The sequence below is a fragment of the Microcebus murinus genome, chromosome 6, assembly GCF_040939455.1.
Source record: "Microcebus murinus isolate Inina chromosome 6, M.murinus_Inina_mat1.0, whole genome shotgun sequence".
Taxonomy (NCBI): domain Eukaryota; kingdom Metazoa; phylum Chordata; class Mammalia; order Primates; family Cheirogaleidae; genus Microcebus; species Microcebus murinus.
Genome location: NC_134109.1, coordinates 82608431 through 82625333, shown reverse-complemented (window position 1 = coordinate 82625333; position 16903 = coordinate 82608431). Strand labels below are relative to the sequence as shown.

General features: G+C 41.0%; 1 protein-coding gene across 3 annotated transcripts; it reads left to right on the top strand.

Moving 5' to 3' along the window:
- The first annotated feature begins 51 nt into the window (after window positions 1-51).
- On the top strand, window positions 52-15797 carry CATSPER2 (cation channel sperm associated 2). Of its 3 annotated transcripts, none has more exons than XM_012766655.2 (13): window positions 52-127; window positions 918-1064; window positions 1538-1711; window positions 1886-1954; window positions 6217-6389; window positions 6906-7061; window positions 7345-7469; window positions 9464-9642; window positions 9856-9955; window positions 10279-10335; window positions 13180-13562; window positions 13927-14094; window positions 15650-15797. In XM_012766655.2, exons 2-13 carry the CDS (start codon window positions 920-922, stop codon window positions 15679-15681), a joined length of 1761 nt encoding a protein of 586 aa, XP_012622109.1. In that variant the 5' UTR covers window positions 52-127; window positions 918-919; the 3' UTR covers window positions 15682-15797. The 3 variants fall into 3 exon arrangements, with proteins under 3 accessions (XP_012622109.1, XP_012622106.1, XP_075860421.1); XM_012766652.3 differs by having other exon boundaries at window positions 87-360; XM_076004306.1 differs by lacking the exons at window positions 52-127; window positions 918-1064; window positions 1886-1954 and having other exon boundaries at window positions 1625-1711.
- The last annotated feature ends 1106 nt before the right edge of the window (window positions 15798-16903 follow it).

The following is a 16903-nucleotide window of genomic DNA, read 5'->3' as shown; positions in this document are numbered from 1 at the left end:
TGTGGCAGCCGCCGATTGGCTGCGCGGCGCCTGCGTCGGGCGGGCGAGACCAGCTGGTAACTGCCGGGTGGCCGAGGCGTGGGGCGTGGCCGAGTCGGCGAGCGCGGAGCCGAGCCGGCTGGGCCGGGTCCTCAGCTAGGGGCTAGGGGCTAGGGTCAGGGTCGAGGGCTGGGCCTGGGGCTCACCGGATCCTGGGGGTTGGGCAGGCGGGGCTAGGAATGCGGCGCCGCGAGGCTGGGAGCGGGCGCTGAGCTCGCCCTGGGTGGGCGGAGCGGAGCTCAGGGGGCGCCACAGCTGGAGGCGGAGGCAGAGGCGGAGGCGTGTAGTCAGGGCTGAGTTGGGAGGAGAACCTGGGCTGAGGTGAGGCCCAGAAGCGGGAATTGGGGTGAGAAGGAGCAGGCCCCCACGAGAGTGTTGGGGTGGACACACTTTGAACTGGACACATTTTCAAAATGTCAGGCTTTTGTTGCATTTTCTCCAGTTCCTCTTCACTAGGTTTTTCTTTTGGGGGCAACCTAAGCCCTCCCACACACTGCCCCACCTCATGGCCTGATTCCCTCAGGTCCAAGTGGGGCCCGATTTTTCTTTGTCCAGCCTCGAGTCCCTGCCATTGTGTCTGCTGCATTTTTATATATTTTTTGAAATAAGTTCTTTATCAGAAATGCTGCTACAAAGTGAAGGTGCCTTGCCACTTGGTCGACTGCACAGTATCTCTTAAGACTCCTGTTCCCCTTTGGTTTTTGAAAAACGTTGAGTCTTAGTAGGATGTGTTTTTTCCAACTGCTCCTAGTTCATAGATTTGGGCACCTTAAGGGATCTTAAGGGCAAAGAGGGTGGGGAGAAGGGGCAGAAAACCGCTAATCCTTGGTGCAAGTATAAGAGTGAAATGACACTTGATTCTTCCATTTTCTTAACAGACATGGCCATTTACCAACAACCAGGGCATGTGCAACTGCCCCGAGCTGATGCCATTCGTTCACGTCTCATCGATACTTTTTCTCTCATTGAGCATTTGCAAGGCTTGAGCCAAGCTGTGCCACGGCACACAATCAGGGATTTACTTGGTCAGCAACCTATTTCTTTACTAGTCTAAATTTAAGACTCCTATTCACATCCTCCAAAAAGAGATAAATTCGAGGGTGGAAAATTCAAGGGAGGTTGGTTGGGTTGCTGGTTTAGAGATCACACTAAACTTGATAAATCAAGGGCTTTATATATAAAACTATTTGAATCCGGCAGATAGAATTCATGTCACTTACGTTTAGGCCTAAGATAGCTATTAGACTCAGCTGACTTGGAAAAGTTTCTACCAGAGACACTTAAAACTTGTAGGGTTGAATCTGCTGCTTTTATTCATGGGCATGGACAGTACTGGTCATAAGCAATACATTGGTTCTCACTCCAAACTAACAGGATTCTGAGTTGATGTGAGAAGGAGCAGCTGTGAGGCAAGCTCCTGCACTAGGGGGACCAATATTACTGCCCCAAACCTACTTCTCTATATTTGTTCACTATCCTTTTACAATGTTTGTTATAGATCCTTCTGGCCGGGGGAAACTTATGTTGGGAGATCAACACCAGCTAGTGCGCTTCTCCATAAAGCCTCAACATGAAGGACATATTTCACATGCCGCAAGAATGTTGAGCAGGCTTCACATCCGCTGCAGCCAGAGGCCGCCTCTTTCCTTGTGGGCTGGATGGGTTCTTGAGTGTATCCTTTCATGTCACTCATTTTATCCATGGCTGTTCATCACCTGCCTGATGACTTATTTTTCCCTTTCCAAACTCCATTGTCTTCTCATTATCACTGCTTTTATTCTTGCCCTTATTATTTCAGCTACACAAATCAGAACTCCAGTATGTGTGTTTCCTTAAGAGAAAACAGGTCGCCTCTTCACAAACTTTATGGTCTTCCTCATCTTTTTGAATACGATTGTATTTATGGTTGAAATAGGTGAGAACTAACATTGAATGAAAGAGGAAGTGGGTGGGAGTCTTTTTCCTTCTAACTTGATTATCTTACATTTTTGAATGTCATTTGAGTTGTGATAAAGACAATTATATGAAGCCCTCTGGAGTAGGATTTGTGCAACTGGTTAAGATCTGGAAACATTTGGAGGGCTCTAGAGAATACAGTAGATATGGGTAGACACTCAGAGGTAGAGTATAATATGTAGCAATGTAACAAATCCACAAGGAACTGGAAATGGGAAGAACGGTTTTATTTCTTTTGTCAGTTTAGTCCAATATTTGTTTGAATTAACCTTTTCTATTAAAGGGAGTGGTGCCTATCAGTGAATAATCTAATGTTTACATTTTTACAAATATAATTGGAAAGGTGACTTAAATACAAACAAGAAAGCTCACAAAGTTAGGTATAACTAAGATATTAAGTGACTAAAAAAATTACAGAGGAAATGACTCTTAAACCAATCATAAATTATATGAAATGTATTAAAAACAGAAGTACATATGGGGAATCAGTGATCTCATATGATGATCATCTCAAATAAACTCAGAAATGATGAAAGAATAATAGCAGTACTCACTTGTTTCATCCTCACTGTTTTGGGGACATTTCCCACTTTAAAACAGTCCTTTAATGTAGTTAGGTCAAAGATATTTAAATACACAACAATAATTGATGTCTCTGATCCACTACAGTATACTATGTACTTTGAGATGTTTTATTTCTTTCCATAGCAGGGAGCACTTTGAACTAAGTCACTCATAATTTTCTATTTCTTGTGTGATTATTGGCATGTATTTGCCTTGTGGTGTTAGGGATATAGTCTTAAACTTTGGAATAAAGTAAATAACAGTACATGTACAAGATTACCTAGATCTAATAGACAAATCAAAATAGAATAGCACTAACCATTCTATTTGGTAAAATAGTTTGAATTTGAAGCATGATCTACGTGCCGGAGGATAGGTAGATTGCCAGACTGGGAGTTATCTGGCAAGCTCATGAAAATTTTATCATACTAAAGCATATTCTTGTGATAAAAGGCAGCACAGATTTTGCAAAGGGAAATTATTTGTGATTAACAGATTTATTTGGACAGACTAATTCTTTTTTTTTTTTTTTTTTTTTTGAGACAGAGTCTTACTTTGTTGCCCAGGCTAGAGTGAGTGCTGTGTCGTCAGCCTGGCTCCCTGCAACCTTAATCTCCTGGGCTCAAGCGATCCTCCTGCCTCAGCCTCCCAAGTAGCTGGGACTACAGGCATGTGCCACCACGCCTGGCTCATTTTTTTTTTTGTATATATATTTTTAGTTGGTCAATTAATTTCTTTCTGTTTTTAGTAGAGATGGGGTCTCGCTCTTGCTCAGGCTGGTTTCGAACTCCTGCCCTCGAGCGATCCACCCGCCTTGGCCTCCCAGAGTGCTAGGATTACAGGCGTGAACCACTGGACAGACTAATTCTTATGATAAAAAAGAAACATTAAGACTGTGTTTAGGCTTAAAAAAATATTTTTTTCCAGATCACAAAGACTATAACTATGTGTTAGGGCTTTAAAAAAATCTACTTTCACAACTGGATATTGATATTCTGTTTTATACTTTTAACATCAAATGGCTTATTTTTATAATTTTCATATTTTATTTTTATTTTTTTTTTCATTTTTTTTTTTTTATAAGGACAACAGTTTCCTACATATTTTATTTTTAAATGATAAGAGAGAGAAAAGAAAGATTTGGCTCATTTGTAAGCCTTAATCTGAATAGTCCTTATTTATTAATACAACAAAATACTGAGTATAACATTATTACAAATTTTTTGTTTGTTTGTTTTGACACAGGGTCTTGATCTTGCCTGGGGTATGATCACAGTGGTGTGATCATAGCTCACTGCAGCCTTGTACTCCTGGGCTCAGGCAAGCCTACCACCTTAGCCTCCCAAAGTGCTAGCATTACAGGAGTGAGTCACCTCTACCAGTTTGTTTTTGAGTCAGGGTCTTGTTCTGTTGCCCAGGCTAGAGTGCAGTGGTACAGTCATAGCTCACTGCAACCTCAAACTCCTGGGCTCAAGCAATCCTCCTGCCTCAGCCTCCTGAGTAGCTGGGACTATAGGCACATGCTACCATGCCTGGCTAATTTTTTCTATTTTTAGTAGAGATGGGGACTCACTCTTGCTCAGGCTGCTCTTGAACTCCTGACCTAAGTGATCCTCCAGCCTCAGCCATTCCAGCATGATAAAATTATAGGCATGAGCTACCACACCTGGCCATCCCTTTTTTCCTGAGAGTACAAGTGCTACTTCTGTCTTTGGACTTCCCTAATCAAACCATCAGAATCTTCTTTTCAAGACCCTTACTTTATGTTATTGTTCTCTTTGGGTTCCTATTTTATGAAGGCAACAACTGAATAAAAATGATGGCATTCCATTTTCCAGCCATAAATGTAGTCCTCGGCTCTGTCTAATAGTATAATCCCATGGTTCTGAGAATCAGAATTTATTGTTATTGAAAAATATTGTATTTTATTGAATTAAATTGTCATCAATCGTGAAGTACATTATTTATTAATGATTAATAAAAATAAATAAAATCATCCTCAATTAAACTGGGACACATTGATTGTAAGATGCACCTTAATTTCAGAGATACTAAAATGTGAAAACCTGTCCATCTTAGAATTAGAGAAACATTTGTGTAAAAGAAAAACTTGCTGAAGAAGCACATAGCCTAAGGAACCGTAGGGATAAGTACAGTGTGACTCTGTTGGTTTTAAGGAGGTTCCAACCTCCAAAATTCTAGGGAGGGTTGAAGTATGTCTCTCTCCTTTTTGTCTTGATCCAGTTTAGGATCAGGAATGACAGTAAAGCCATAACACCATTGATTCTTATTTAGCTCTTAAGTCTATTTTGATATCAATTTTTTTCTAGAGCATGGTATACATCCATTAATTGTATAAAAGTGATGAAGAGGATTGAAAGATAAAGGCAATGAGAATAGCAATTAAAAAATAATATCAGGATTCTAGAGGAGAAGAGTAGGATTCAATTTGCTTTGCAGAACAAAATCAATTTTAGGGAGAGAAGAAAGGAAAGTTTCAAAAGAAAGCTAACATATAAAGAATCAACTGTATTTATTTATTTTTTTTTTAAGAGAGGACTTCTTGTTCTGTCACCCATGCTGGAGTGCATTGGCCTGATCATGACCGTAGCTCACTGTAATCTTGAATTCCTGGCCTCCTGTGATCCTCCCACCTCAGTCTCCTGAGTAGCTGGGATTATAGGCATGCGCCACCGTGCCAGGCTAATTTTTAAATTTTTTGTAGAGGTGGGGTCTAGCTATGTTGCTCAGGCTGGTCTTGAACTCCTGGCCTCAAGCAGTGCTTCTGCCTCAGGCTCAGCTGGGATTACAGGGGAGAGTCACCACACTCGGCCCCCAAGTAACTTCCTTTTATAAATCAGTATACCCCATGAATCTGGCTTCTAGTTTCTACCGTGTTTCCCTGAAAATAAGACAGGGTCTTATATTTATTTTTCCTCAAGAAGACACCCTAGGGCTTATTTTCAGTGTTATTTTCCCCTCAAAGCCTCAGCTTGCAGCACACACAGGATGGCCGGGACCTGACAGGGGGAGCCGACCTTGTTGGTAGGGCTGCCTGCACCTTTCAGGTCACCTCTGGGATAGTAGCTGTTAGGATAGGGCAGATGAGAAGGCCCCATATGTTGTGCAGATTCGCTGTGTAGCCACACCCATCACTAGGTCTTATTTTCGGGGTAGGGCTTATATTGTGCAAATGCTTAGAAATCCTGCTAGGGGTTTTTATGGGTAGGTCTTATTTTTGGGGAAACACAGTACATGCCTCATGAAGTACTTTAGATATCATAGCCCTATATTTTCATTCTATTCTCAAGACTCATTGCTTACATTGAACTTTGAGACTGAGTTAACAGTACAGCAGGAAGGAGTTGTGTAGGGGGTTAGTTAAAAAGAGCAATCTCTTAGTGGCTATGTGACCCTCAGAGTAGGTAGGAAGTAACTTGCAGCTTGTAGAAATATGGATATCGATAGATGAGTTGTGACTATTTTTCATGGTCAGTTCTGTCCTTTGTAATTCACAGGTTGAAACAACAGTGTTAAGAAGAGAAACTCAAAGAGAAATGGAATAGAAGTGGGCACAACTGTGATTTATAAGTGATCATTCATCATTCAGCTTCCTATTTCCTTAACTTTTATTCTGCCTTTGTTCTACCCTCACAGAATTGCTGGAATCCACAGATCCCAGACTGTGGACATTGAAGCTGACTATGGAGGTGGCAGCTTGGTTTATCTTGCTTATTTTCATTGTGGAGATCCTTCTTATGTGGCTATCCAGCTTTTCCCTTTTCTGGAAGAATGCCTGGAATGTCTTTGACTTTACTGTTACCATGTTGGTAAGGATAGATATCCTGGGGATTAGTTTAGTGGGATGAGGAATGTGTTTAGGTGAATCAAAAGAACAAGAAAAGTTGTGTTGTTTTTTTTTTTTGAGACAGAGTCTCACTTTGTTGCCCAGGCTAGAGTGAGTGCCGTGGCATCAGCCTAGCTCACAGCAACCTCAAACTCCTGGGCTCAGGCAATCCTGCTGCCTCAGCCTCACGAGTAGCTGGAACTACTGGCATGTTCCACCATGCCCAGCCTGGGCACTATTTTAAGTGTTTTACACATACTGTCCCATCTGTGCTCCAGAACAACTCAATGAGCTAAGCACTGATTTTATCCCCTTTTTATATCTGAACAAATTGAAGTACAAAGTTCAAGTAATTTAGTTAGGCTGAATAGGAAACAGTCCCAGAGAATGCTATTCAAGGGGTCATGCCCAGGGAACCATGAGGAGGAGATGAAGAAGGGGCAACTGTGCTTGGATGCTTCTGGGTATATTTTACTCATAATCTATGTGTTTTCCACAGTCCCTGATTCCTGAGGTTGCAGTGTTGGCAGGGGTGACAACCCAGTCTGTGTGGCTCCAGTTTCTGAGGATCTGCCGGGTGCTGAGGTCTCTCAGACTCTTTTCACGATTCCGTCAAATTCGAGTTATTATTTTGGCCCTGGTCAGAGCCCTCAAGGTGATTCAACTGTTGCAAGCTAAAGCAGGGGGGGAAAGTGGATAAATACAGGGGTTTAACATTTAATATGAAACAAGTCTGCAAGGGTGAAAGAAGGCAATGAAAAGTCCTGTGAAATGTGATTGATGAGAAGGGGCTGGGGACAGCTGCTGTGGTTCACAGATGACTGGGTTCAGGAGTGGAAGGGAGGGTTTGGTGGGGGATTGCCAGGTGGGCTTGACTGGGCTGTCATTGGAGATCAACCTAGTCTGGCCCATCTCTGACTTGAAGTCATGGCCTCTAGAGCATGACCTTCCTCCTGATGTTGCTGCTCATCTTCTTCTACATTTTTGCTGTGGCTGGTGTCTACTTCTTCGAGGAGTACACCCGTTCAACAATCCCGGACCTGGAGTTCCACTTGTTCTTCTCGTAGGCAGGGCTGGGAAAAGCCTGGGTGAGGGGAGAGAATTTGGGTAAGAGACTGGGAAGCTTGTCCAAAGTATAGTAATACAAAATGTATAGTGCATTCCAAGAAACTGGAATAGAGCATAATAAGGAGGGGGAAAGAGAAAGCAAAGGAATAGTAAGTGATGTTAGCTCTGATTTTGAGGGTAGAGCACCTAATTCCAGGTTTATTCTGGGTTTTGCAAATTCAAATGTACTCTTATCAAACATCTTTTTTTTTTTTTTTCTGAGACATGGCCTTGCTCTGTCTCTTGGGCTAGAGTACAGTGGTGTCCTCATAGTTCACTACAACCTCAAACCCCTGGGCTCTAGTGAGCCTCTTGCCTCAGCCTCCCCAGTAGCTGAGACTACAGGTGTGTGCCACCATACCCAGCTAATTTTTCTATTTTTTGTAGAGATAGAGTCTCATTCTTGCTCAAGCTGGTCTTGAACTCCTCGCCTCAAGCAGTCCTCCCTCTTTAGCCTCCCAAAGTGCTAGGATTACAGGCATGAGCCACAGCACCTGCCCTCAACCATCTTTAAATAGCAGTATACTCCAGTGGTTAAGCCCTGGTTTCCATGACTCAGTTACCTCTTTAAAAAAATGGAAATAATAGCAGTACTACCTCATAAAAGTATGGAGATAAATGAAGTTATGCATTTCAGCACTTAGTACAGTATGAACACATTACAAATGCTCAATAAATATTACTATGACTGTCAAACATGGTCACTGGTTTTACCCCACTCTCTAGGTGTGGATATTACCCATGCATATATAATACCTATATTCATTTAAAAGTAAAATCTTGATAAGATCTCTGTTTAGAAAACACTGATTACTAGAAGAAAATCAACTTGAATTTAGAATAGATAATCCTATTTATGAATTGGAATCCAATCTTGTCAGCAACTCTCAGGTCTCTCTTAGGCTCTAACAGGTAGTTGTATCAATATATTGAGTTAGGAAGTCCTAGAATTCATCCTATACAGCCTGATGTTTTCAATAAATTATATATGGGGAACTAAAAGGGAAAGAACGAAAATTTAGATACCTTCCTGAGACGTTTTATCACAAAGATCTCAGGAAGGTCTCTAAATTTTTCTTAATTTTTAAATAATTATTATTAATTTTATAATTTAAAACATATTCATCATCATTCATTATTTAGAATCACACATGTTTATGTCACATATCCATCCTACTTGCCTATCAGTTCATACCAGTGAAGTAAATAGGAACAATGTTTGCTAAATTTGTGAGTGATCTTCTATTAAGTGGAGTCCATACAGCAGTGGAGAATGACCTTAGAAAAAATTATATCTCATTGGTAATTCATCTTTTTTTTTTTGAGTGGCGAATCATTCATCTTTTAAAAATTGAGTCAATAGCTATTTATTGAGTATTCTCTATGCCCCAGGAGTAAAGGAATAGTGAGAGGTATTTGCAGATTATTCATGACAAAGGAAAATTTAAAACAACAATTTCAAACTGAAGAATGAGCCAGGCACAGTGGCTCATGTCTATAATCCCAGCACTTTGGGAGGGTGAGTGGGAGGATTTCTTGAGGCCAGGATTTTGAGACCATCCTGGACAACATAGCAAGATTGTGTCTCTACAAAAAATAAGAAAAATTAACTGGGTATGGTGGCAGATGCCTGTGGTCCCAGCTACTTGGGAGGCTGAGGCAGGAAGATCACTTGAGTCCCAGAAGTGGAAGTTGTAGTGAGCCATGATCAAGTCACTGCACCCCAGCCTGGGAGACAGAGCAAGACCGTGGTCTCAAAAAACAAACAAACAATAACCTGAAGAATGTTTAGCTAAAAATTGAATATGGTAGAAAAGCCAAAATCAGAACAAACTATACAGAAATACTCTTTTGTTGCTTTAAAAGTAAGAATGAGAGGTTGGCTCAGGAAGAGGTTTCTGAGAGGTTTAGATTTCTGTTTCTATCTATTCACAATACTTTTTACTTTAGGGACCTGCTGAATTCCCTAGTGACAGTGTTCATTCTCTTCACCTTGGACCATTGGTATGCACTGCTTCAGGATGTCTGGGAGGTGCCTGAAGCCAGCCGTGTCTTCAGCAGCATCTATGTCATCCTTTGGTTGTTGCTTGGCTCCATTATCTTTCGAAATATTATAGTAGCCATGATGGGTAAGCATAGAGGAGGTGAAACTTGGGGGAAAGAGTGGTTGGGAAGAAATGAGTCTGAAAGCTGGCATTGGTGGATTATGGGTAGAGAGAACCTATTGCCGCAGGAAGGCTTGGGTCTTAGCATGGATATTTCACTTGGTTTCTCCCTACCCAAGCCTTCTCCCCAGGTCTAATTACTACCATCTCCCAACTCCTAATGGCCCTTTGGGGCAGTTACTAATTTCCAGAATATCAGGAAAGAGCTGAATGAAGAGATGACACAGCTGCAGGTTCAGTACAAAGCTGACAGATTCAAGCGTCAGATCATCCAGAGGTCTGCTCTCCCATTTTCAAACCCAGCTTTATTTCTCAAAAGTTTCCTGAACTCATTCCCTATTTCTACTTCTTGTCCTTGACCCCATTTTCTGTTTGTCAAAGAAGATTTGCCCACAGGGTTAAGAATTCTCTAGCTCTAGAATATTGCCTGATTCTTCATCTGCTATGGGGACTCCTCTGTTCTTTTTTACCCCTTGAATACAGTTTGTTTTCCCCACTCAGATTTCTTCACTTTATGACTTGAATTCTTTTCTTTTTTTCTCTTTGCACTTTGTCTTGAATATAGCTCTCTTTACCCTTTTGGGTTTTTTTGCTTTGCAGGAGACAAAACCTGTCCCCTGAGGCACGGAAGTTAAGATCACGCAAAAGGGATGCCAGGTTAGGAGTGTACATGTGAACTGGGATGGAAACACATGAAAGAAGAGAGGGTAGAAAACCAAGATGAAGACTGGCTTTGAGAAAGAATTCATACATTCAATAACTATTTATTGTAGCCTATTGAATTGTGGTCCCCTAAATGGTATGTCTATGTCCTAACTCCCCAGAACCTGTGAATGTGACCTAATTTTGAAAGAAGGTCTTTGCAGATATGATTAAGGATCTTGAGATGAGATCGTCCTGGATTACCCAGGTGGGCCCCAAGTCCAACAACAAGGGTCTTTATAAGAGATTGAAGAGAAGACAGAATAGGAGAAGGCAGTGTGAAGATGGAGATAAAAATTAGAGTGTTGTAGCCACAAGCCAAGGGAAGCTGAGGAATGCCAGGCAGCTGCCAGAAGGTAGAAAAGACCAGGAATCTTCTTCTAAGAGCCTCAGGAGGGAGTAAGGCCCTACCAACAGCTTGATTTCAGACTTCTCGCCTCCAAGAACAATACGTTTCCATTGTTTTAAGCCACGAAATTTATGGTCATTTGTTATGTCAGACACAGGAAACTAATATAAATACTTTCAATGAAACAAATAAAATTCTAGATCCTGAGTGTTTAGCAGTAGACAAGAGAGCAGAAGGAGAAATAAGAAACTCATTCATCCATTAAGAAATAACTATTGAATACTTAGGGGCTTGGGACATTCCAGTGAACAAAATAGACAATAATGCCACTCTCATGGAGCTTACATATTAGTAGGAGTAAAAAGATAATAAACATATTAAACAAGTAATATATTAAAATATGATAAACATTATTGAAAAATTAGAAGTAGAACAGCTTAAGGGGGATTGGGAATAGAGGGTAGGGATTACAGATGGGTTGTCATTTTAAACAGGATGATCAGGGTGGCCTCATTGAAAAGGTAATGTGGGCAAAGACTTGAAGGAATAAGGAGATTACAGTGTGAATATCTATGGGAAGAGTTTTATAGGTAGAGGGAACAGCTAGTGCTAAAGTCCTAAGCCAGAAGCATCCCTGATGTATTTGAGAAACAGCAAAGAGGCCATTGTGACTGCAGCAGAGTGAGCAGGGGGAAGAATGCTGGGAGATAAGGTCAGAGAGATAATGGGGACCCAATCCTGTAGGACTGTGGGGGCCATTGTAGGGACTTTTACTCTGAGGGAAATGGGAAGCAGAGCAGAGGGGTGCTATGAAGTGACTTACATTTAAGAAGGATTATTCTGGTTGCGGTGTTGATGACAGATTATAGAAGAACAAGGGAAGAAGGAGCACAGAGATCAGTTGGGAGGCTGTGTTGCTGTCCAGGCAAGAGATGATAGCACAGACCAGGTGATACTACAAGTGAGTTAGTGAGAAAAGATATATTTTGAAGGTAGAGTCAATAGGATTTCTTTTTAAAAAATTTTTTTAAATTTTCTTTTCCATTTTTTTAAAAATTTCATATTATGGGGGTAATTTTTAAAATTATTATGGGTACATAATAGTTGTATATCTTTATAGGGTACATGTGATGTTTTGATACAGGCCTACAATGTAAATTAATCAAATCAGGATAATTGGGGTATCCATCACCTCAGGAATTTAACATTTTGTGTTAGGAACATTCCAACTCCACTCTTTTAGTTATTTTAAAGTATACCGTAACTTATTTTTTATTATAGTCACTTTATTACACTATCAAACATTGTTCATTCTATCTCTATCTATATTTTTATACCCATTAGCCATTGCCACTTTGTGCCCCCCTCCCCACTACCTTTCCCGGCCTCTGGTAATCATCATTCTAATCTCTGTCTCCATGAGATCAATTGTTTTTAAATTTAGCTCCCACATATGAGTGAAAATATACGAGATTTGTCTTTCTGTGCCTGGCATATTTCACTTAACATTATGTTCTCCATATCCATCCATGTTGTTGAAAATGGCAGGATTTCATGACTTTTTGTGCTATATAATATTCTATTGTGTATAAATACCACAATGTATTTATGCTTTCATCTGTTGATGAACACTTAGATTGATTCCAAGTCTTGGGTATTGTGAACAGTGCTGTAATAAACACAGGAATGCAGATGTCAGTTTGATATACTGAATTTCCATCCTTTGGGTATATACCCAGCAGTGGGATTGCTGGATCATGTGGTAGTTCTATTCTTAGTTTTTTGAGGAAACTCCATACTGTCTTCTATAGCGATTGCACTAATTTATATTCCCATCAACAGTGTATGAGGGTTCCCCTTTCTCCACATCCTCACCAGTATTTGTTATTGCGTGTCTTGATAAAAGCCTTCATTCTGTCAACAGGATTTCTTAATGGATGGCATGTGGGAGGGAATAGATGAGTTAAGGGTGACACATTGGGGATGATTGAGTTTGGTAGTGCCCAAGGTTAGAGTTTGGGAATAGTTTGGTCTTCATTGCCTATGGCCCAGCTTTAGAGGTTGGCCATGGCCAGGAACAGAATAATGAATGAACTACTCATATCTTGTAAATGTTTTTGAAGCAATAAAATTTCTCCTTTCATCCAGGTTGGTAGTATGTGCCTGAAGTCCCAGCTATTTGAGAGGCTGAGGCAGGAGGATCACTTGAGCCCAGGAGTTTGAGTCCAGGCTGGGCAATAAAAAAAAAAAATTCTCCTTTTTTTTTTTTTTTTTAAGAATAGTTGTCCAAGTAATTTTCTATTTTTAGTAGAGATAGGGTCTTGCTCTTGATCAGGCTGGTCTACTGAACTACTGAGCTCAAATGATTCACCCGCCTCAGCCTCCCAGAGTGCTAGGATTACAGGCATGAGCCACCATGCCTGGCCTAAAAATTCTCCTTTCACTTACAGAAAAGCACATCAAAAAGGGGAATTTTTGGACTCATTTGAAGTTTATGAAGAAGCGTTTAAACACAGTCATGACAAAGAGGGTTTAGGAACGGATTTAATGGTAGTTGCATCAAAACCAGAAATGTCCTCGTCAAAACCAGAAGCAGAAGCATCCTTGTCAAAACTGGATGTGTCTTTGTCAAAACCAGATGCGTTCTTGTCAAAACCAGAAGCAGAAGAATCCTTGTCAAAACCAGAAGCAGAAGAATCCTTCTCAAAACCAGAAGAAGAATTCTTACCAAAACCAGGAGCATCCTTGCCAAAAATGAACGAGTATCCATCTTCTTCTTCTGCATCCTCCTCCATTTCCGACTTTTCCGAAATCAGAGATTATGAATTTACTGGTGAGCAGAAGGGTTTCTTCCATTTGAATTCAGACTCCTTCTCTTTATAAGCTATCCCAATCTTAAGAGGAGCCCTCCTATTATATCTGCTTTCCAGTTTTCTCCATCAGTCTGATTTTCTGGTCTTAATTACTCTTTTTGTGCTTCTTCATTTGCTCCATACTTCTCATTCACCTTGGATAAATGTGGCTGTAACTCTCTTTGCTCATTATAAAAAGGGGTCTCTTGGTGGAGCACTCTTTTGCCTCTCTGCTTCCTGTTTCCTCTTTCATCCCCACTTTCCCACCTACACCATAAGATTTGTCAGCTCTTACCCAACTTTCACAAATCTAGCCATGTTTTAATGAAGCATTCCTCCCTGCAGATCATTTGGACTGGGAAACACTTGTGCATCAGAATCTGCCTGGGCTAATGGAAATGGGTCCAGATGACCGTGTTGTTTGGCCCAGAGATTCACTCTTCCGATATTTTGAGTTGCTAGAAAAGCTTCAGTATAACCTAGAGGAGCGGAAGAAGTTGCAAGAGTTTGCAGGTATGGAGTTAGGGCAGTCATGGGGACTAGGAGTTAAGTACAAGGTGGGAAAATATATATATATATACACACACACACATATATATGTATATATATATGTGTGTGTGTGTATATATATATATGTATATATATATATATATATCTCATATATAACTGGGGAGAAGGAGGAGGGTGTCCACTACTCTGTCATCTCAACTTCTCAATTTCTGCCTCACACCTAAAAAGCAAATTTTTGGTTTGATAGGTCACATTCTGGGTATGTATTCCAATTTCCTCTTAGAGAAAAACTAGAAACTGCTTCTCCAGCAGGGGACGCCCAAACTCCATGACGTCTGAGAGCTTGTGTCCCCAGAGGAGAGTATCCAATTCCAGTTGTTGGGAATTAGAACATTGTGGGCCTTTGCTTTATTTGGGCAGCTCACCCCTTCTGTACATGTTCCTTCTCTTTGAAGGTCGCATTTCAGACTTGAAAAGCAAAGCCTCAGGCTCAAGTTGGACAGCTGTGGGGATAAAGACAGTGAGCAGAAAGCCCACAAGTGCCCACAGTCCCAACCCCCAAAAGAGGTTTATGAATTACAAACTTCTCTTCCTATCAGCCCATCCTAGCATTAGCCTCAGTAGATAGAAGTATGTGATTTATTTATTTATTTATTTTTTTCTCAAGAGTGAGCAAGATGAAGAAGTATGTGATTTAAATAGTAGGGTTGGATGTAAGCTGAGAACTATCTGTTCATAATTATTTTCCCTAAATTTCACCACTTGGAGATTAATTTGTATTAATACAATTTCCCTCTAAAAGTAACAAAAAACCAAAAAAACAAGAGTTAGGGGCATTTTTTTACAATTTAATATGGACTAGTGTTATCTGGGTTTTCCTCCTCATAACTGGTTGGAAGCAACTAAATGTGAGAATACAAAACTGGGGAGGAGGACTGTGTGTGTATGTGCGTGCATGTGTGTCTGTGTGTAGTGGGCACAGGTGGGCAATAAGAGGAATTTATAACATTGGAACATGGAATTTAGGGCAGGATGTCGAAGACAGGCTTTGCTTACTTCAAAATGTTGCCTAAGGTTCATCCTGCTCCTTCCAATCATTCCCAGCCCTGCCTTCTCATTTGCTCTCTGGGAGCAGGGTGACAGGGAGGAGAAGGTAGCAAAGGGGTGTAGCTTCTTTAATCCCAATTAACTTGTCTATGACAAAGAGTACACAGACTCATATGGTTTCATTTAGAGCAGGCATCCTCAAACTACAGCCCACGGGCCACATGCCGCCCACCTAGGACATTTATCCGGCCTGCCGGCCCGCCAGGTGTTTTTGCTGCTGCCTGTCCTGCTTTGCAGCCGACTTGTCCTGGGCCCACAGTGTGCACTCTCCAACGGTCTGAGAGACAGTGAACTGGTCCCCTGTTTAAAAAGTTTGAGGACCCCTGATTTAGAGTAAAGATTAGTAAAGATTGTGTGGCAACCTAGAACCTAGAAAAGTGGGTCTTCACCAGACATTTATGTGTTCCGAATGTGCTCAGCTCTCCAGCCTCACAGCCTGTTTCCTTTACAGTACAGGCACTGGTGAACTTTGAAGACAGGTAAAGCTGACAACGGATGGCTTCAATCTCTTTGGACCCGGCAAAAGATAATAAAGGGAGTAGTTGGAAATAGAGAATTCAACATATAAGTGTCTAATAAATACTGCTGGTAATTGCTCAGTGGTCTGTCTCTGAGGGAGAGTATACTAAAAGACATAAGGTCAGGCAAAAATCTTAGCTCAGATGCCAGTGAAGCTTGTGCTCCTCAGCGTTCTACTCTTTCTGCATCTCCTGACTCTGACTCTTCTTGGCTTTATCGTTGTAGCTCCCACTTTCCTGCAACCTACCTGTTAAGAGTCCTAATTTCACCCTCTTCCCTCCCCGATGAGTGCATAAAGTCTTCTCTGTGGGAGTAAGGAGATCCTCGGAGCTGTTAGTATAACTAATTGAAGAAGTATTGTTTCCATTGCCCATTCTACTAAGGTTGCTTCTCTTGTGCATCATTAACTTTAATTGGACATCATTTTTACCTGTTTCTAGGCCAAAAGACAGTTCCTTTATTCCATTTCTTTACCATTGCTCAGGGAGGGGTACAAATCAATAAGGGTTCCACAGGTTTTAAATGTTAGAAGGGACCTCAGAGTTAACTTGTCTCCCATCAAAGTAGGAACACCATTTAGAATGCCACTGAAAGGAGGATGATATCGCTGATGCTCAATGTTTCTAGCTATTGGGAATTTATTATCTAGAAGGGATTCCATTCCATTGCTAGATGACTAAAGTCTTTAGAGATGTTTATTATTAGAAATTCTAGGCCAGGAGTGGTGGCTCATGCCTGTAATCCTAGCACTCTGGAAGGTTGGGGTGGGAGAATGGCTTGAGGTCAGGAGTTCAAGACCAGCCTGAGCAAGAGTGAGACCCTGTCTCTACTAAAAATAGAAAAAATTAGCCAGGCATGGTGGTACACACCTATAGTCCCAGCTACTTTAGGAGGCTGAGGCAGGAGGATCACTTGAGCCCAGGAGTTTAAGGTTGCTGTGGGCTAGGCTGATGCCATGGCACTCTAGCCTGGGCAACAGAGTGAGACTCTGTCTCAAAAAAAAAAAAAAAAAAATTCTATCACTTATTGAGTGTTTACATGTAAGAAGATATTTATATATGTAGTATTTATGTATACTATATAGAGAGTATGTATATTTCATAAAACAATCATCTATGAAAGATATCCCCCCATTATTAGAGAGAAGAAAACTGAGGCTTAAAGAAGTTAAGTAAGTTCAGTAACT

What these genes read in the sequence shown, in the direction of transcription:
- CATSPER2 (XM_012766655.2), top strand. Translation starts at nt 920, where the DNA reads ATGGCCATTTACCAACAACCAGGGCATGTGCAACTGCCCCGAGCTGAT. An exon ending in AAGCGTCAGATCATCCAGAG is followed by an intron (nt 9,956 to 10,278) that starts GTCTGCTCTCCC and finishes TTTGCTTTGCAG; the next exon opens with GAGACAAAACCTGTCCCCTG. An exon ending in CAGAGATTATGAATTTACTG is followed by an intron (nt 13,563 to 13,926) that starts GTGAGCAGAAGG and finishes TCCTCCCTGCAG; the next exon opens with ATCATTTGGACTGGGAAACA.